This window comes from Sphaeramia orbicularis, chromosome 7 (assembly GCF_902148855.1).
Source record: "Sphaeramia orbicularis chromosome 7, fSphaOr1.1, whole genome shotgun sequence".
NCBI classification, from domain to species: domain Eukaryota; kingdom Metazoa; phylum Chordata; class Actinopteri; order Kurtiformes; family Apogonidae; genus Sphaeramia; species Sphaeramia orbicularis.
In genome coordinates this window covers 32,379,373-32,401,689 of record NC_043963.1, presented here as the reverse complement: position 1 = coordinate 32,401,689, position 22,317 = coordinate 32,379,373, and the positions used below count along the sequence as shown (strand labels likewise).

Sequence of the window (22,317 nt, the reverse complement as noted above, 5' to 3'; positions counted from 1 at the left end):
GAATATCTATTTTCTGTATTATATGAAATTCCAGTATTAAATAAGTATGTTTTTTGTCTGTCTATACGTTCTGGTCAAAGTGCTGTTTCTCAAGGAGAGTGCAAGTATTTAGCATACCACACTTTTCTTAATATATGAGAGTACATTATATCCAATAATGAAACTCACATTTTTAATTTTGTTTTAAAAAACATTAATTCATAGTTGAGATGTTTGTTCAGTGTGATGCACAATAATAATCAAAAATTTTATTTATGTCTTTGGCGGCATAGGTTTCATTACTTTATTTAACACACATCTTTCTGCTGTTTATATATATATATATATATATATATATATATATATATATATATATATATATATATACAGGGTGGGGAAGCAAAATTTACAATGAACATTTAGTTGTTTTTTCTCAGCAGGCACTACATCAATTGTTTTGAAACCAAACATATATTGATGTCATAATCATACCTAACACTATTATCCATACCTTTTCAGAAACTTTTGCCCATATGAGTAATCAGGAAAGCAAACGTCAAAGAGTGTGTGATTTGCTGAATGCACTCGTCACACCAAAGGAGATTTCAAAAATAGTTGGAGTGTCCATAAAGACTGTTTACAATGTAAAGAAGAGAATGACTATGAGCAAAACTATTACAAGAAAGTCTGGAAGATACTATTAAAGAAGAATGGGAGAAGCTGTCACCCGAATATTTGAGGAACACTTGCGCAAGTTTCAGAAAGCATGTGAAGGCAGTTATTGAGAAAGAAGGAGGACACGTAGAATAAAAACATTTTCTATTATGTAAATTTTCTTGTGGCAAATAAATTCTCATGACTTTCAATAAACTAATTCCCCATGTGCTTGCAATGCAATGCACAGGGGACTATTGTTTGTCATATTTATTATTATTATGACTTATCATTATTATTATTATTATTATTATTATGACTTATACAAAAAATTTTGCAAAAAACATGCGGCCCAGACCGTTGGAAATAGACCCAAACATGTTATTACAAAAATGTGCAGCCTGATCTCGAAAGCTGTGCTATGTTATTGGCTTGACATTCCGATGCACAGATTTCGTTAAAATTGCAAAAAAAACGGTCAAATTTGTCCATCCGAAATGAATTGGGCCATTTTCAAGTGGCTACAATTCGTAAACGATTTGTGCTAAAATTATTCTGTCAACGCAGAGATGTTCAGCTTGGCCCAAAGATTATCTGTGTGGTCATGTGGTAACGATATCACTTACGGTTTTCGCACAAGAATGCGAAAAAAAACCCCATTCATTTTCAATGGGAGCGACAAAAAAGTTGTCTGTTTTCTGACCACTACTGCTTTGCCGTACTTTCACCTACAGACTTCATTTAAACTTTAAAACGCAGGCATTTTTGTCATCTCTCCAAAAATGTCTGTGGTATGAGGATGGGGTTTACGGTTTTCAATAGGTGAGTCTTCAAAAACCCCTGGATTTAGTGAAAATCTGATCTGCTAGAGTGTGTGATGTCATCACCTAGAGTGGAGGAGCAGCGAAAATTCACCTGAAAATTTTCTGGACAACTCGCCCTCTCGGCCAAATGATAAAGAGGAGGAGAATGATCTTTTCCACAGACGTAGCCACGGTTCCTGGGCTTCATATGAACCCATGTTTGAAGACCTAGCTCTTTCTAAAGTGAAATGACAGGCACTAGTTTGGAGGCTCATCCCTTCTTTCCCCCATTAACTTTCCATTGTAGCGGATTCCTTCTTGTCTTGGTCAGTTGACTGTTTTTAAACTGCCCTAACTCAGTCATTTTTCACAGTACGAGAAAAAAACCTATATCTGTATGTTCCCCAGGTCTCTCTGAAGCTCATGGTCATTTCGGTTTTCACCTATCTTTTACGGTTTTCCCGTAATTAGCAGTTTCTCTGGACCTGTTCTGAGTGCCTCACTCAGCCTATTCCTGCTGCTCTGTGTCTCTCTCACTCTGTGTGTGTCAGTGCAGCACCGTTGCTGCGGTAACAGCCCCTCTGCTCTGTGTCCCAGGTGTGTCCAATAAACCCAATCAGTCTGTGAAATGACAGGCACTAGTTTCAGGGCAGGTCCCTCCTCAGCTCCTATTCACAGCAGTACAGATTACTGCTAAACAGATCTCTGTGCTCCTGGTGAGATGACTGTTTTTACACTGTCATAGTTCAGTCATTTCTCACAGTACGGACAAAAAAAACACATCTGTGTGTTCCCTAGGTCTCTGCTGCTCACCATTATGTTAGTTTTCACCTATCATTTACGATTTTCCCATAATTAGCAGCTGTTCCAGAGCTGTTTCAGTGTTTCAGTCATACATGAGCATGCGTGTGTCTGTGTCCTCAGTGGCTGCGCTGCTCGTCGTTGTCATGGTAACAGCACATGTGGTCTATGTGTCACAGCTGCAGACAATTAAGATAATTAAGGCTCCACTAAAGAACATACACTAATACAGATACAGTACAATTACAAATAAACTGAAATAATAAATAATGAATGCAATAAGAATAAATATAAAAACATATAAAAAAAATATATATATATAATTAAGCTGAAAAACTTCCCATAAATTCTCTCTATGAAATGAATGAGCTCACCTGGGATCACAGACACACACACATGGAACTAGTCAATTAAAGGAGCCTATTGAAACACTGCTTTAACAGGACTGACACAGACTGTGGGAGGGGCTTCTCATCTGAATACAGGTCTACAGAAAGTCTGTGCTGACGTCAGTCCACAAACACTGACACACACATACACATATGAACTGAATGGGACATATTTCTTGCTTTAACATTGCACAAGTCCACCGATCCGGCAACAGGCAAGCACATGGGTTACATTTCCTTCAGGAAATGTATGGAAGTCTAGTTGGTCATACACTGTCTTTCAATCCCTGCCTCAAAATATTGTAAATTTTGCTTCCCCACCCTGTATATATATATATATATATATATATATATATATATATATATATATATATATATATACACATTGGTATTTACATTCTGAATTTATGCTTTATACATTCATTTACAACCCTAGCTGTTCTTAATTTACATTGTAAATTACAAATTGTACAAAAAAAAAAATTGTAAATTAAAAATGACTTTTTTCTCACATATGTTCTTATATATCCCGTTGTAATTCAGGTACAAATTAAACACAGTTTTAGAAACTTAGAGGTCTGTGTCTTTCATACTGAGTAATCAGAAATATTGTTTTAGAGAAAAAAGATATTGGCCCTGATGTTCACTTTTGCTTGGCCAGGCCTGGTAGCTCTGCACTCTACAGCTGGCAGAAGTAATTTAACATCCTGAGATTCCACCAGAAATGCGTAATGCTCAGCCGTGCCTCGAGCCATGATTTTACGTTATGGTGGGAATCTTCCAGGAAAAGCCAATAAGAAGCTTTGGTTTAATCTTCGTACCCACCTCCTCATTAGCATATGCTCAACTAGTTTACTAGTAGGCATTTTGCACTATACTAGTTAACTAGTATGTCTAAAATGCATCTACTAGTAAACTAGTGAGAGATTTTGGCTTTTACTAGTAAACTAGTAAAGGTCAAATATGCATTCACTAGTTAACTAGTGAACATTTTGGCTCCTACTAGTTAACTAGTGAGAGATTTTAGCTGCACTAGTAAACTAGTAATGGCAAAAATGCATCCACTAGTTAACTAGTGAACATTTTGGCCTTCACTAGTTAACTAGTGCACGTTTTTGCCCCTCACTAGTAAACTAGTGTGATGTTTTGCCTTACTAGTGCAGCAAAACAGCAGCAGATATCAAGGATATGTAATAAATGCTCAGTCGGCTTGCCATAACAGAGTTAAGGTCAAAAGTGGAAGAAAATGTCACTGTGTTAATGGTTTAATGATAACAGACACTTGACAGTGACTTACAGAGTCAAATGCTCCTAGTCTTTTTTGAGTATTTTGAGGCATTTTACTTTTTTAATATACACACATATATTCACATTTATTATGGCTGCTGACTCATATACTATAAAGGGAACATCAGTACTATAACTTTCCAGTTTAAGGAAACTGAATCATATGTTGTAGGCAGATGAAAATGAAGCTGTCAGCAGCAGAAAGCCAACGGCAATACAGGGAAAGTGAGATGCTGACCCTGTAAGGAGAGCAGAAAATGCGCAAAAAGACAGAGATAGATGGAACAAAAGAAGTGCAGGGCAGACAAGCAAAGTGGCAGATTTGAGTCAAAGGGAGCAAAGACAAAAACGCAGGTATTGGAGAGAGGCTCAGCAGAGGTGCAGAGCGAGAAGGTAGAGAATTTTAGAGATGACACCACCACCAAGTCCAGAACCAGACCCTGAACCACAGCTATCCAGGTTAGATTAGTACATGATTAAATGGCTACATAGGTCCATGAGTTTATAATTATATTCTATAAAGTACACTGCCAAATAAACTTATGGACAAAGAAAAATGTTTTCCAAAACTGTATCAGTAATATGCTGTGTTCTTTAATCGAATTAAGACTTCCTTAATTAATATTCTTATTTTCTTATTATTGAAGAATGTAAATTTCCATGTGCATATCTAATGTTATCTGAATAAACTGGCCACCCACTGCTTTTGAATAATCTGTTATTTAAGTAGAGAATGCTGATCAGCACTTGGTGTTTCCCGTAAAACTGTGGCCATTTCTTCTGAAAGAGAGAGAAAGACAAACAGAGAGAGATCAGCTGATCTGTCCTGTTCAGCCAGCTCAGAGAAGGCAACACCACACCCTCTACTTTTAAAAACACTTATTTACAAGTTTATTTATTGAATTAGTCAGATTTACATACACATATTCGCAAAGCCACAAATCCCCTCCCCCTTCTCCCAAGAGTCCACTCAATACTCATATTTTCACATCAGCTGCACAGGGCCTATGAGCCAGCCATGTTGTGTTTTCAAAGGGCTATTGAAGATCTGAAAACGTACATGTCAAACACAGGTGTATCATCTAGACTCAAGGAAAACATTGTTTTTTTTATTTAGAACCATTCAAATAAACTAATTGTAGCTGTTATGAGCACATAAGTTTCTAGCTTAACCAGTTGTGTGATGATAATAGTATGGAGCAGTGACCAGTGTAATAGGTGTGGTTAAAAAAAACCCTGCACTTCTGGGTCTGCCCTGATCAGCTGTTTGTGTTGTGATGATGATCCAGGTTATTAACTGACTGTCTTCAGATCAGAAAGACATTCACAGCAGATTGAACCACTCACTGCTCACCACAAAAACCATTATGGCGACAGAGGAGCCAAAGAAGAAAACAGCAAGGGTACAAACTAAGGTAATATCACAGACTTTATACAGCAAATATATGTTTATTGCTATATAGTAATTGTTTTTTGTAATTATTAGTGACTTTGTATAGCACCTGATCTTGATCTAGCAAATTAAATGAATATAAAAGTACTTAAAGTAACATGGGTCAGATTTTGTAACTATCAAGTCTGTTTATCTTTTTCCAACTTCATACACAATCAAATGGGATCAAAAGAACTGCATGTCAACATGTAGACAACATCACTGGTACAAAACAAGGTGATATATTTCATATGGTACCACAGATGTTTATGGCTATATAACAACTACACCTTGTTAAGGAATAAATTCTACATTTCTCATGCCTGTCTTAAAACATTAGTCAGATTGTATTGAGTTCAGTGAAATACAAAACCCAGAACAAAAGACCTATAACAACATGTTTTAAAGTGCTCATGAAAACGTTTATGACAATGAAGTGTTTGTAAAATATGTATTGTACAGCCAGAACAACCCATTTATGATTTAAAAAAAAAAAAAAAAAAACAGTTCAGGTATTCTTAATGGTATTTTGCTATAAATCTGGAAAATACAAAATTTTGACGACTCACCCTGCATATGTGTGTTTTCTAATCTTTGAGTCCAAAGAAATACTCATATTTTTATGTCAGCTGCACAGGGCCTATGACCCAATCAGGTTGTGTTTTCAATGGGTTGTTAAAGGTCATTGCTTCTCAACTGGGGTTGACTGATCAGAGTTTTATGTGAACTGGAGTGAGATAAGGGAACAGACGCAGTTAGAGAAAATGTCAGTCTGGGTAAAATGGTGGAGTGTGAAGAGGTGCGTTAGTTGAGAAGGTAGACAGTGAACTGAACAGAGGTGGACGTCAGAGGACAGGATGAAGACCAGGAAGGCAGTCATCAAAATGAGCCAGGTGAAAAACAAACCAGTCAAACCAGTTAAGGTTGGACTTGATGTTAGGTATGTTACCAACTCATGATCAAGAACCTGCATGCCAGCAGGTGACCCAGGAATGTTTCCTGGTGTGGCTGGCCCAGGAACAGGAATGACATTGGCATGAACATCGAAGGTAACATCAGCCGCAGCAGTGGGTGTTAGAGGCCATCAAACAAAACCTGCGAAGGGCTAGAAGACCCCAGTATTATATGATTAGTAGGGACTAGCTTTGTAAAGACAATCCACTGGGGATGGAAAATAAAGAATGTGTGGAAGTTCTTGAGGAGAATCTCTGGGCAATCACCAAAATCCACTTTTTGTTGTCTTTTATTTTAGTTAAAATGCATAACTTCCACCTCCTTTTAGAGTCAGCTTTAAAAAGTTCAGCAGTTTGTCTTTAGATATTTTGGGCTTGCTTTCTAACTTTCATGAAAACAGATGCATTCATTTATGTAATCCCTCTGACAGACAGATAGATGAACAAACCAACAGACAAAAGGAAGTGACTGAAAACTTTGGTCATTCAGTTTGATTACTCTTTACTTATTTACATTTTTGGGATGCTTTCAAAGCACAAAAATGAATATCAGAAATGTACATTTAATGTCAATGTGAAATAACAAATGTTGACAGAAACGAACATTTCAATTCTTTCAAAGACAGCCACTTGTCCTCAGATGAAACACTTCTGGGAGAAATCATGTACAAACTAGAAAAGCACTTGGAGAGCGCAGACCTCCGCCAAGGCAGATCAGTGTGTCATCTCCCCATCAACATTTCCTGAAAATATGCCTGTGGGTGGGCTAATAACAGTGTCAATATACACGCAGAAAGCTTATAATGTCGTACAGATAACACACCAATTTACCATCAAAAGGGGCATGTATATTGACACAAAGTCATGATATCACGTTGCATCACGTTGGACAAACAAAGAAAAAATCTGCCCCCCCCCCAAAAAAAAATAACTTTTTGAGTTATCTTGCTAACAGACAAACAAAACCCTGATGAAAACATAGCCTCCTTGGCAGAGGTAACTATAAGTGAACGAACTTAAGAGGTTTCTGTTCATAACTGTATCCTCCTGGTTCATGGTGCCGATAATGAAGAAAGACTCACTCACTGTAATGTTATGTTCCATCAGGTGTTCAATGATCCTGTACATGGACATGTGGAGTTACACCCTCTTCTCTGCAAAATCATAGACACGCCTCAGTTCCAGAGACTTCGAAACATCAAGCAGCTGGGAGGAGCCTATTATGTTTATCCTGGAGCATCCCACAACCGATTTGAGCACTCAATTGGGTATGCTGAAAGGTTTTACACACTCAGCATGCTCTATGTGCCTTAATACTACAATGAGACCAATGTGTTAATAAGATAGTATCAAGTTTTACCGTCTCCAATGCTTATTAAGGAAAAGGCTTTTATGTATCAAAAGTCAGACGGAAATTAATTTGTAAGGTGATCATGCAAGATTTGTAGAATATGGCATTTGTTTTTCACATATTTTGTTTTGTACCTGTACAGGGTGGCACATTTAGCAGGACAGTTTGCTCGAACTTTGAAAGAGAGGCAACTAGAGCTTGGAATAGACGACAAAGACATCCTTTGTGTGGAGGTTGCTGGTCTCTGCCATGACCTGGGTGGGTAATAGTCAGTTATCCTACCAAATGTGAGATGCATATATTTGATAAATCCATGACATGTAAAAGACAACTGGTGGATAAAAGATATACAAACAGCAAAAAAATAGAAAATGGAAGATCATAAAACAGTAAATCTTTTCATATAATATGATGTACTTATCAATTCTAATGAAAGTAAAAGTCTGCCTCAAGGTATAATAAAACATTTATCACATGGATCTGAACATACAAATAATTCATTTATATTTACATCTAAATATTTAGGACATGGGCCATTTTCCCATTTGTTTGATGGAAACTTCATTCCCAAAGTACGTCCAGGTCATAAGTGGAAGGTAAGAACAATTAAAACAATTAACAATGAAAAAAAAATAATGAAGCATTTAAAGGTTCCAGGTATGATATTTAGCCAGTTCTAATAGTGAAACTGAAACTGTAATTTACTCATCCTGAACCATACTGGTGTATATATATACATGTGCCAAAACTGGTTAACAAGCAATAACTTAATCTTTATCAGTTTACAGTGAATACTAAATAAAACTGAATCTAATTACAAATGAATGAGTCTGTTTCTGTTGCAGCATGAGGAAGCTTCTATTGCCATGTTTGACCACCTGATGAGAGAAAATGGTCTGGAGAATGAACTAGATGAGGACGACAGGGTCTTCATTAAGGAAATGATTTTTGGACCTCTGGAACCTGAAACATCTGAGAGAAAGGAGGTATTATCACCTATGTTTATTACAGGGTTATCAGTCCAGTCAAACACAAAGGAGGATAACAGAAATAACATTTAATAATAACAATAATAATTGATTAGATTTGTATAGTGCTTTTCAAGGCACCCAAAGTGCTTTACATTATTGACCCATTATTCATTTGCTCTCACATTCACACTCTGGTGGTGTTAAACTCCTAAACTCCTTAAACTCCACAGCTGCCCTGGGGCAGTCTGACAGAAGCGTGGCTGCCAATTCACGCCAAACAGCCCCTCTGACCACCACCGAGCATTCATACGCCAGTGTGAGTGAGACTGGAGGCAGGTTGGGTGAAATGTCTTGCCCAAGGACACAGTGGCACATGACTAGGACAGAGCGGTATTCGAACTGCCAACCCTCCGGCTATTGGATGACCCGCTCTACCTCCTGAGCCATGGCTGCCCATTTCACTACAAGTTTGCAAAAATCATAATTAATTAGGCCAAAAGAAGCATCCAAACAAACTCAGTGTTGTTCTACCAGACCTATTCCACTTTTAGTACTATGCAAAAAAAAACCCACAATATAACAACACATTTTATTACAGACGGGTATCTCTTGTAGCAAAAATGAATGCCAATTCTAAAGCAGGAATCCCAATGAACACAACTGAGCAGGTCTCCTTTCACTGCACAATGTACATCATCTCAAGCACAATCATCAATATGTACTTAACAAAAGGACAAAAAGACAAAAATGTTGTAAAATACACTATACTCGCAAAAACTACTACCCATTTTTAGTGTGTCCATTTCTTCTCCTCTGTCAGTTAATTTTGGTTGGGAAAACTATTAAATTTAAACAAATATATTTTAACTTATTCAAGTCTCTACAGGTGCAGTTAGCTGGCTGATTTGTTCTGACTAGTTAGTCTTTAACCATCCAATCAAATGACTTGAAAATACTGACTTTATTGTGCACTTTTGTGTTAGATCATCTCTATGTGGTCAATATGAAATCTGATCAGTTAAAGCAACAGGTTTACTGCCAATTATTTTAAACTGCAGATACTGTACTGTTGATTCTGAAGGGATCAAGATAGATTTATTTCACCCGGCAACACATGATGGTGAAACATGACTGGAAAATTTTTGAATATGTTTTTTTCTTCTTTTTTTTATGTTTTTACCCTCACCCACACTGGCTGCAGGGTATTGTCATCAGTTGGTCGTCCGTCCGTCTGTCCAAAAACTTTGGCATGCACTGATAAGTCAGGCCACTGGGGGCACTAGTGTGCCTGATAAGTCAGGCCAAGAGTTTTCCTTGTTGTTTTGGTTTTAAATGCTGATATTCGAAATAAAAAAATAAAACAAATGCCTTAACATACACATACACCACTGGAAGCAATGCAACCAAGAAAAATTTAACACATTTTCATTGAACAAATATAAAAATATAGGTTGTAAATGCAGGTCAGTGATTGTGATTCTTCCACCACCAGAGAAGGCCATGCTGGTTCTGAGGATCCACCACTGAACAAACTTAACCACTGCAAAATAACAAAAGTAAAGCCAAACTAATGAACCCCAAACCCTCCATAGGTCCCCAATGGTCTTATTAGTGCTTCCTCCATCTATAGATGTTGCATCCTTGGACCAACCTCTACCTGCACCCAAGGATAGTGACAACATGGAACCTTACAAAATACAAACAGTGTATTTTCAACATACAAAATAAAATGTATGAAATTATGTGTTAATTATGTGTAATATGTATGTGCAATAGTTGTGTGACTGCAGGTGTGGCCATTACAACTGTGATGCAACTAATGAGTTATGTCTACAGTGGCCATACAAAGGACGAACAAAGGACAAGTCCTTCCTCTATGAAATTGTGTCCAACAAAAGAAATGGCATCGATGTGGATAAGTTTGACTATTTTGCCAGGTGAGTGGATAGCTAGTAGAAGTTAGTATAGTTTTTTTTTTTCTTTATTTTCACTTTGTGTCTAATTAGGGACTGCCTCCATTTGGGCATGAAGAATTCCTTTGACCACTGCCGTTTCATCAAGTTTGCCAGGGTGTGCAAGGTGGCAGAAGATGGCCAACCTGACGGGGAATGGCAAATCTGCATTAGAGACAAGGTACTGATTTTCATTTTTGGGGGCAAGATGTTTAGATGATCAGATGTAACTACATGATGGTCATTCTCTTAACAGGAGGTGTCCAATATCTATGAAATGTTCCACACAAGGAGCCGTCTCCACAGAAGAGCCTACCAGCACAAAACGAACAAGATCATCGAGCTGATGTATGAACCAACTCCAGTATTTGTTACAGAAGAAAGTTTTAGCTTCATCTTCTGCCACCTGGAGTTTATTCCTTTTGTTTTGTGATTTATTTTTTAGTATTAAATGCTTTAAAATGCAGTGGTGGCATGATGAGTATTGTCTTTCAGGATCACAGAGGCCTTTGAGAAAGCAGACAAACACATCCGTAGAAAAGGTTCAGATAGAGAGCTCATTCTCTCTGAGACCATAGATGACATGGAAGCCTACACCAAGCTGACCGGTGTGTATTTGTAAAAATTGTGAATCAGTTTCCTCTTCATTACCTTGACTCTGGTTTTTACTCCCAACTGTGTCATTTAGATCACATATTTGATGAAATACTCAACTCTTCCTCTGCTGACCTGAAGGAGGCCAGGGAAATTCTGCAGAAGGTCGTCACTCGCAAATTCTACCCATATCTGGGCCAAATAAAGCGTCAGCAAAACCAAAACATCACAGAGGTTTGAATTTATGATTACAATTGTAAAAATACAATCATATCCTTAAATCATAATTATAATTGTTTTGTAAATAGTATTCAATATTGCATATTTAAGGCCTTCATACATTATCTTTCAAAGAACAAAAATTCCATCTTGCAAATTTCCAAGGCAACCTGTCATAAACAAAACAGAAAAACATCAGTCAGTGCCATTTTTTTTTAAACAGACATCCAATATCAGTATCTGTTGTCAGATCACTAGTTTCTACATTACCTGTTTCTGTTTTCTTTATGAATTATACTATTGCGTGTCTGTGTGTCATTTTGTATTCCTGCATATTATAATATGAAATCAGATGACAGATTGATGCTGGTGTTAAATGCCATTTAATGTATTTTCCATGTTAAATGATGGAGTAAGATTTACTTACTCCATCTCTCCCTCTTTATTTCCATTGGATTTCAAGATGGAACTCAAAGAACAACTGGCTGAAGAGTTCGGTGTCACAATGAAGCCGAATGACTTTGAAATCATTGTGAGTATTTGGTCAAAATGTTTTCACTGGCTTGTTAGAACCATAGGCTCAAGAGTATCCTTTTTTTCAGATGTTACTTGTGTTTATTGTGAGATAATACTTGTGTAAATATACAGAAGTGCTTCTCTCTTAGGTCAGTAAAATTGACTTTGGGATGAAACACAAAAACCCCATTGACTACTTGCGTTTCTACAAGAAGGATGACTCCAACAAGGCATTTAGGTTTTCAGATGACCAGGTAAGAACAAAAGACAAGACAGCACAAATATTCAATGATTATATTTCTTTGCCTGAGCTTTTAAGTGAATCTGAATCTACCAATGTGTTTGTCATCCTGTCAGGTGTCAGACTTTGTTTTGCCAAGGGTCTTTAGTGAGCAGTGGATCCGCTTTTACTGTAGGAAGAGCCTCACCAACGATGACCTAAAAGCTGCCAGAGAGACTTTTGAAAACTGGCGCCAAACAGTCCTCCATCCTGAGGTAACATTTTCATCCTAAATTGCATAAATATTTGATGGTTCCAGCTATAGCAGTCATGTCAGTAACATTTAGTTACAAGTCCAGTTAAAAACCTGCTAAAGTATTTGCACTTTTTCCATTTTAGATCAGCAGATGGTGTAATTAATTGCACCAAATACTAAGAAACAGCACACCTTTCTAATTTTTTTCTGCATTGCCGAATTTTTAATATAATGCCATTTTTTATCCTTTTTCTAGCCAAATGCAGATGGTCCCTGAAGAAAAAGCAGGAAGGAGGAAAAGGAAAATGAAAGCAAACACTCACTGATTCTTTATACATGAAAATTATTACATTTTTCCACAATGTAAGTAGCTAAACTTGGATCATGAAAACTTTTCACAGAAGAATTTATTATATCATCATGCCACAAATTGCATTGTTTTTAAAAAGCTTCTTTTAGGCTACGTTCAGACTGTGGTCGAATCAGGCCCAAATCCAATTTTTTTGCCCATGTGTGACCTGTTTCCGATCTGTTAAAGACAGTTTGAACAGCACAAATCTGATTTTTTTCAAATCCAACCCAGGCCACTTTCATATGTGGTCCTAAATCTGTTACGTACCTGATATTGTGCAATGCTACTTCAGCTGAACAGCCAGGTTGCATTTATTCGATCTTTACGTCATTGAAATGGGACAAATGTCACAATTCTGCGTTCCAGGAGTGTTACTTCCATATACACAGTGTGTGCCTGTGTGGTCACATATTACATCAGGACCTCTTTTGCGTATGCGGGTCACTTCACGGTCACGTTCAGTTCATACTCAAAACTGATAGAGGTCACATTTAATATATAATATGAACGAGCACACAAAAAAATCAGATTTCACAAAAAAATCCTAATTGTGCATTAAGACCTGCTGTCTGAATGTAGTTTACTGTCTCTTTTTACAGCTGCTGACATTAGTGAAATCACTTGTACATTTTTTTTTTTTGGTTTTTTTTTTTAATTTAATCATTTGGTGTGGTGTGGTTAAAAAATGGTCTAGTTTTTCTACTGTTAACTTTTTTCAGTTATAGCGTGTGTCTTGATCAATGTGTTAAATGTAACTGTTTACATATATGGGTTCATAAGGTTGGTGATGGATGATCATCTTTAACTCTTTATTGTAGCTACTCACATACACAGCTCAAGATGCTTTATAGTAACCACCAGTACTTAATAGATTTGGAGATTTGGTTTTTGCTCATAATTTGAAAACTATGTTTGAAATGTATGTGTTGTGTTTGTAATTTAAAATATATGAGGAAATATTGATATTGGTAACCTACAGACTTTTCCTGCTCTGTTTAGAATCAAAACTATTATTTGCTTGTGTGTGATCTAATAAAAATAAATTGTCAACAACACTATTGTGTGATGTGTGTGAATAAAGAGAACTTTGATAGCTAAACATAGATAGCCACAACCACAATAATACTTTAGATGAGCAATCCAGAGAAACAAGTATTCAGTAGGGGTTCCTTCCTGCATGATTTAGATCCATAACTGCGTTTTTTCCCTACAGTAAAGCTCCACCCTCCCAGTGACAGCCAAAGTGACAGAAATAGCATCAAGTTAACTGATAGAAACAAGCACCGTAAATGACAAATGTGAAATAAAGTCATATATTGGAATATGTGTTGGAACATATTTATGCATTTACATTTATGCATTTTTATGCATTTGGCAGATGCTTTTTTCCAAAGTGACTTACAGGGGAAAACCAATCAAATCACTCAATCAATCAAATTTTATTTATATAGCGCCAGATCACAACAAAAGTTATCTCATGACACTTTATATATAGAGTTGGTCAAAACCAGACTCGAAGCCAATTTACAGAAACCCAACAGAATACAAGGACAGATCGAGGCTATCGTGAAATTTTGTTTTCTATGTACTCAAAATAAAACTATATATGGTATGATATCCACATTTCTGCATTTCTGTAATTTGCAACACATCAAAACAAAGTATTTTCTAAGCTGAAAATGATCCTAAATAAGGAAGGGAGGGAGGAAGGAAGGAGAGAAGGAAGGCATCTTTCATCTTTCCTTCCATCATTAAGAGAGAAAAAAAAAGATGAGTGGAAGGACAGAAAGAAGGGAGGAAGGGAGGTAAGAAGGAAGGACAGCAGGTAGGCAACTTTCATCCTTCCTTCCATCCTAAAGGAAGAAAGATGGAAGGAAGGATGGAAGGAGGGAGGGAGGGAGTGCAGGAAGGGCGGAGGAAGGCATGAGAGAAGGAAGGCATATTTCATCCTTACTTGCTTCTATCCTTAAGATGGAGCAAAGAAAGATGAAGGGAAGGATAAAAGGAAGGCAGAAAGGGAGGGAGGAAAGAAGGAGGTAAGGAAGGCATTTTTCATCCTTCCTTTCATCATTAAGAAGAAAGATGAAAGGAAGCAAGACAGGAAGGATGGGGCGTGAAGGAGGGAAGGAAGGTATCTTTCATCCTTCCTTTCATCCTTAAGACAGAAAAAAGAAAGATGAAAGGAAGGACAGAAGGAAGGCAGGAAGCTTGAAAGAAGGAAGGAGAGAAGGAAGGCATCTTTAATCCTTTCTTCCTTCCATCCTTTAGATGGAAAAAAGAAAGATGAAAGGAAGGACAGAAGGAAGGCAACAAGGAAAGGAAGAAGGCATCTTTCATCCTTCCATCCTTACAGAAAAAGAAAGATCAAAGGAATGACGGAAGGAAGGCAGGAAGTGATGAAGGAAGGTGGGAAGGAAGGTATCTTTTATCCTTACTTCCACCCTTAAGAAGGAAGGAAGGAAGGAGAGAAGGAAGGGATCTTTTATCCTTCCTTCCATCCTTAAAATGGAAGAAAGATGAAATGAAGGAAGGCAGGAGTGGAGGGAGGAAAGAAGGAGAGAAGGCAGGAAGGGAGGAAAGAAAGAAGGAGAAAGAAGGAATCTTTCATCCTTCCTTCCTTTGATCCTTAAGACAGAAGACAAAGATGAAAGGAAGGATGGAAGGAAAGCCAGAAGGGAGGAATGAAAGAAGGTGGGAAGGAAGGTATCTTTAATCCTTCCTTCCATCATTAAGACGGAAAAAAGAAAGATGAAAGGAATGAAAGAAGGAAATCAGGAAGGGAGAGAGGAAGGAAGGTGGGAAGGGAGGTATCTTTCATCCTTCCTTCCCCCCTAAGAAGGATGAAAGAAAGATGAAAGGGAGGACAGAAGGCAGGAAAGCAGGGAAGAAGGAAGGAGAGAAGGGAGGTATCTTTCATCCTTCCTTCTTTTCATCCTTAAGACAGAAGAAAGGAAGGATGGAAGGAAGGCAAGAAGAGAGGGAAGAAGGAAGGAGAGAAGGAAGGAATCTTTCATCCTTCAGAAAGAATAAACGAGGCTGAAGTTGGCATCTGATTCACAGCTTCTAAATGGAATTTCCAGGTCCACCTTAAAAGTGGTCTGTAGATGAGGTTCAGTCATTTTCACATTCATTCATGAACTGAATCCACATCATATTAGACCAGGTCCATATGAAAAACCAGTATACTTAGACCTGTCAAATCTAGACTAGATTAACATGGAGACTCAAGACACTCTTTAAAACACAGTTTATGATTCGTTAAACCTTTATTCGATTTGTGAAAATGTAAAAAAGGACTACTGAAATCTTTTGCAGTTAAAATAATTTTTGAAATCAGCTTCTATATTAAGAAAGATACTTGTGTTTAAGTTTCAAAGTGGCTCATAAAAATGTATTGAGTATCATAAGTATATGGTGTTAGAATGTACTTAACCATAATCATTAAAAGTACAAGGGCTAAGTAAAAATATCTACTGTAATGCAAACATTTTATTTAGCAGATACATTTTAGTCAGATTGAAGTTTACATGCAATCATAAAAAGCTTCTTTGCTTTGGAAGCAGAATTTGTCTGATGTTACTTTAACTTATTTTTTGGTTTGCAACACAGTACTTTATGAGAGACTGACAATTGCGTTAATAAAAGTAGTATAATTAAAATTAATAATTAAAAAAACTCAGAAACTACTTCAAGTACTTTGTTACATTACATGTGCATGTGCAAACAACAAGGACTTAGATTTTTTATTTTTATTTTAGCAAGAAAAGATCAGTAAAATGCTACAGTTAGCTTTGGAGATGTTGGATATGTGACCATGATGATCGCTTAGCAACAAGTAAATTATACAGTATTAACTTTTCTTCTTTTTCTCTTATTTTCTTTCAATTCAAAGGACACTGATGGAGATGGCATCCAGACCGACATGCAGAAGACCACCATGGGCATTTATACTATCAACAGCGAGGGTGGAGAAGTTGAACATTATGATGACAGTGGAATTTTTGTCGATGGAGAGATCATCATGGACAACTTTGGATCTCAAACCCAAGCTTGTGCAGTGATGCTTGGAGTGATCAACTCACGGAACCTTTCCAACCTAAAGACTTGAGCTGTCACAAGTAAATGAGCAAGAGGAAAGTGAGTGTGTGTGTGTTTGTGTGTGTGTAGTTTTGTCGTATCTTTTCTCTTCTTCGCCATCATATTCAAATAAATCCCATACAGGACTCTGCTGTCTCCCAACTTTAGTCTCCATGTTTCCAGGTAGAGTGGGGACCAGAAGACGACTAAATGACAAGTGATGAGAAGTGACGGACCATGAAATATCATATGGTGCCGCTAGCTAAAATTACTTGAGGGAAATAAATCGCTTTCGTATCAATCCGACATTGACAAAAACAAAAACGAAGGGAATTTTATCCATAATTTTTAAATGTTTTAGTTAGTTTTGTAAGCACACAATACAGTTTCAGTTAGTTATCATTTTTTTCCTTTAATTATAGTTTTTATTTATTTCAGTTAACAAAAATGTTTTTTCAATTCAGGAGTGGATAGAGGTCCAGCTGCATGGACCATTGACTACCAAACCAACAGGACACAGTAGGTGTCGCTGCTGTGTGTCTGCAGCACGGGGGCAACTCAGGGAGCAGTGCTCTCCTTTTCACCCTCTGTAGTTCAGACAATATACGTACATACATTCATACATACATACATACATACATTCATACATATATACATTAGGGCTGCTCGATTATAGAAAAAAAAAAAAAAATCACGATTATTTTAGCAATAATTGAAATCACGATTATTAAAAACGATTATTTGTTAACCTTAAAGTTGTTTATTTTTTTCTTGCAAAGCAATGTAAAATATACTCTTTAAACATAAATAAAGCTTTTAACCACTAAAGCAAAGTATGTTCACTTTTGTACGAAACAAAAAAATCTTTGAATGCAAATAAGTATACTGTAAATTCAAGTATGTTTCCTTTTGTAAATAAATAGTGCACTGTAATTAAACTGCTATAGACTTGCCATAGATCTGTAGCAATTTAAAAAAAATAAATAAATAACTCACGTAAAGTGCAAATTATAAATTCAAGTATGTTCAATGTAGTATGAAACATAATAAATTCAGTGGCGTGCCATAAGGTTTCAGTTAAGGCCTTCTGTATGCATCAGCCATCTATAGAATACGTACGTTAGGGTTATACGGGTTAGGGTTAGGTTAATACGGGAGTTGCAGCGTAAAGAGATTCGGAAACTGAAGATTGCATTGCGGACGAAGTTGTTTTTATGTGTTTTAGTTTTTCATAAGATTACGATAAAGGTGGCAGTGGTTAAACTTTAGATGGTTAAAAAGGTTTGTTGTGTTAGCGGTCGGTGCGGACACAACTACGAAACACTTTTTGCACGTGATGTGTTTTTGCTCTTCGTCTTCTTCATCAAACCCAAAGTGATTCCATACAATTGAATTGGACTTGCCTTTTTTGTTTACCAAGCACTTCTGCTGTGATTCTCCTGCCATTTGTCAGGACCGCTAGGTACAACTTTCCTCTTGGGGTGGACCTGCCGGCTAGCTGGCAGCAGTAGCTTAGAGGGGGGCGGGGCAGAGCAGCTCATGGTAGCTTGCGTGCGCGTGAATTAAAACAACTCAAAATTAATAATCGTTTTTTCTCGATTACATAATTTTTGTAATCGTTGCGTCTAATAATCGAAATCGTAATTGAATTTCGATTAATTGCACAGCCCTAATATACATATAACATTACAGACTTTGATTATTGCTCCAAAAAATCAGATCCTCCTCATTAGGCACCACATATACTCTAGGTTCATCCAAATTCAGTCAAGTCTTCGGAGTCTGGGTGTTTTTGATTCAGCCATGTCACTTAAGCATCACACAAAAAAATTGATTGGGAACTTCTTTTTTTCAGCTGAGGAACGTTTCTAAGCTGAGAAACTTGAAGTCAAAGGCAGAACTTGAAATGATTGTTGATGCTTTTATTTCTTCCCAGATATACTTCGCCTATGGTGTCCCTGTATTTGAGAGCAGCCTTTGCCAACTTTGATGCTTGCCATGGGTTCCATTTCTTCCTAGTTTTCAAAATGGGGGCTGCTTGAGCTACAAACAGGTCTTTTGACTCTGTCAGCATCATCTCCAATCTACACTTTGCTCATTTGCACTCCTCGGATAGACTTGAAATGGGAAGCTCTTGAATTACTTGGCCACAGAGCTGTAAGCTGTTAACCAAGCCACTTCTTTGCATACTAGCTGACCATTCTCTCTAGTTTTTCAACTTGTGAGATCAGAGCTTCATACATGGTTAGTGACCACATGAAACATAGGAGGACCCCAAGCTGCAAGCACCAGAGCATCAGCTCCTCAGGAAGTGTGGTACTGTAGATGTTCTCCAGGCCACTGACCCCCTTTCTCTGTCTTTGATGGAAGCATCATACCAGCGACCGAGGTTCTTTTCAGGTTTCTCCAAGACTGTTGGAATAACTTCGTCACTGATATTGAAGTGGTGGTCTACCAGCTTCCCCTTCACATTGGAGATGCCTTTGGACTTTCTCAACTATCTATAGCTAGCTGAAGGGAAAATACAACATGAATAGTGGGTTAGACTACTTCTGTGTATGTGCCTTATGTTTATAATGACTCCTCATTGTGAGAAAATCATGATTTGTTCCAAGAAGTGCCTGAGCCAAGAGCAGGAATTGTTTCTGTAAGATGAAGTTGTAGCATTAGCGCTACACACCCATGCAAATACTATAGGTTCCTGGTAAATTGTGTTTCCATCGCACCCAAAGTTCAGGGTAATTTATTGAAATCAGGTTGATGATGTATGAGGGAGCAGTAACAGAAACTGTAGTCCAGTTCATGTACATTCACAAACTAACCTCTAGCACAATAAAATGACACAGTACTTAAGTGGACGGGTTGGGTTTAACGTTCTACTAGTTGTTGAATCACTTAATCCATCTGGAATACATTCTAAATGAAGTTAACCATCATTACATATCCTTAATTTCTATTTCAAAATGGTAGAACATGTATTTTCAACTTCTCATTCCTTAAACTCAATCACATCTAACTTTAAGTGTGATGGATGGTTCTGTTTCATTTCTATTGTTTACAGATAAAGTCCAGGTTCAACCCTAAAGTCAGACAGATTTACTCAAATGCCTGCATTTAATCTGACTGCATATTACTGATAAAAGTACTTATTCTTTACTTACATTTGGATGCCTTGTAAATGAACAGACAGTGTTGGATTTTTGTTTTAATTAAAAATTGAAACAAAATAAAAGGTGCAAAAAAAAAAACCAAAACAAGGTGCCTTGAGATTAAAAGGGAAATAAACACGTGTGAAAGGTTAAGGCTCCTGGACCAGTGTGTGGACCAGCTGGTCCAGGACAGCTGGTCTGGAACTCCATGGTCCCGCTCCCTTTTTCGCTTTCCTACAGGAAAAGTAATAAAAATGCTAAAATGAATAACAGAACACATGATAACACATTCCTTCCAGTGTGATGTGACATGTGAGATGTCTGACCTGGGCCATTGTAAAGGATAGTAGACAATGGACGAGGGCACAAACGAGCCGCAGGTTCAGAGAAAGAGGTGAGTCCGTCCGGTCCATTTCACGTGGAAATCACAAAACAAAGAATAAATCAGCTGACGGCGACAAAAGGAATACATCCAGTTCTCTGATTTAGGTTTAGCGTCAGACTGTTGACTAGTTAGCATTAGGTTAACCCAACTTCACTTTTGTGTAAACAGCTGATGTACCGCTGACTACTGTTACAGCAGTGAATGAACTAAACAGTGAATATTTCTGATATACATACCATTGATTTGTTCAACAGTCGGATCCACTGCGACCGCTGTGGTCCTTTAGTTTCTTTTAATCCTGCATAAATTTCTTTGGCTTTTCTCGTATTTCTTTTGGCTTGTGTCTTATATTTGGCTCCGACAGCTTTTACTCGAACCTCGCTCATTTCATGTCAGCGATTCAAAGTCCATCTGAATTTCCTCGTCGTCCGTCCACTTGTAGCTTCTCTTTTGGTCCATTTTCCGAATTATCAAAATACAAAGCTTGTGGAAATTAAATGAATGAATTAAATATTGGCGAGTGAACAGAATGTGGAAATGCTGCTAGTCTAGTCCACCACTCAGTGTTCTCCAGCACACAGCACCGCCCCTTATAGTTCCTGGTAATCTGAAAAGTACTACCTCCCTACCAGGAACTTCTTCGGGGTAAATTCGGGGCTGGGGGAAAGTCATTTACCCGGGTAATTTTTGGTGGAAACGCACCGGGAACTTTGAAAGTTCAGGGTAATGCACAAAGTTCCTGCAAAAGTTCCTGCGGTGGAAAAGGGCCTTATTATGATTACTAGAAAAATCATGCAAAGGAATGCCTCTAGGACCCAAAACAGAGTTTGTTTGAGGTGCTCCTTGGAAAAGGGATTCATAAAGTAGATGAACAGGAAGAAAACTCCAAGGCACTCTTGGCCTTATGGCATGGTACTGCTTTAATACTTAAAGAGAGTGCCTTGGAGTTTTCTTCCAGGTTCTACTATTATGGTTACTGTTGGGTGTGACCATTTTTACTCTGTAGAAACTACAGTCCTTTGAGCTAGTCAGCCAACTGCTACAGCTGTTGTATTTACTTGCCTTCTTGCTGCAAGAAGAGGTTTTTTTTATTTGATCTATCTGCATATTTTGATCTCAATTTGTAAAAGTTGCTTGTATTGCATATCTAGCCATCTATATATAAAGCACTGTATCTGGATATCTAGATATCTATCTGCATATTTAGCCATCTGTACATCTATATCTGTGCACTTATAAGCTATATGGACAAAAATATTGGGACTCAAGGCTAGCACAGCTCATTAGATGTCCTGTTCATGCTGATTTGAGATATGAACATCAATATGAAAAACTGATGTGATATAAATCACAATATAGAACTATATTATGACATTTGTCATTGTTTTGTAGCCCAGACCCCTGTTAGAAAAGAAACATCTGAATTCAATTTGTCCCAATACTTTTGTTGATGTGTGTATGAGTTAGGCAATTATGCTATGAGGCTGTAGAAGCCAATACCATAATAACGACCCATAATGTAATAAATTTGCCATTTTTAAAATATAACTGGCCAATAATGTAATAACTAGCCAACAACGTAATAAAAGTCCTGAACCGATAACGTATTAACTTTTGGCTGGTTTATACATGTTTCTATCTGGTTTACTGCTAGTTGGCTGGTTTATATATGTTTCTATGTGGTTTACTGCTGGCCGCTTCATGCATCTCCTCTCACATAACACATCAGTTATTGTGCTGCTGAAATTCGATTACCAGTCGACAAATAATACTGAAATAATAATCTTTGTTAAAATATTGTTGAGCATGTGTAACTGTAATTGTAGTGCAACTTCTTTTTGCCAGTTATGTATAAATACAGCTAGATATTTGATGTTATGCTGAACAATCACTGGTACAACTAATAGTTTGCTACATGTTTTGCTTGTACTGTTCAATAACAGGTAAATCTACTCTATCTTTGCTCAGATGTTCTGA

General features: G+C 37.4%; 1 protein-coding gene across 1 annotated transcript; it reads left to right on the top strand.

Moving 5' to 3' along the window:
- The first annotated feature begins 5,191 nt into the window (after positions 1–5,191).
- Positions 5,192–13,784, top strand: LOC115423252 (deoxynucleoside triphosphate triphosphohydrolase SAMHD1-like). Its single transcript, XM_030140031.1, has 14 exons — positions 5,192–5,328; positions 7,406–7,566; positions 7,792–7,907; positions 8,175–8,245; positions 8,495–8,635; positions 10,457–10,557; positions 10,627–10,753; positions 10,829–10,920; positions 11,068–11,180; positions 11,261–11,400; positions 11,849–11,917; positions 12,051–12,155; positions 12,259–12,396; positions 12,634–13,784. The coding sequence occupies exons 1-14, from the start codon at positions 5,281–5,283 to the stop codon at positions 12,652–12,654; spliced, it is 1,443 nt and encodes a 480-aa protein (XP_029995891.1). The 5' UTR covers positions 5,192–5,280; the 3' UTR covers positions 12,655–13,784.
- The last annotated feature ends 8,533 nt before the right edge of the window (positions 13,785–22,317 follow it).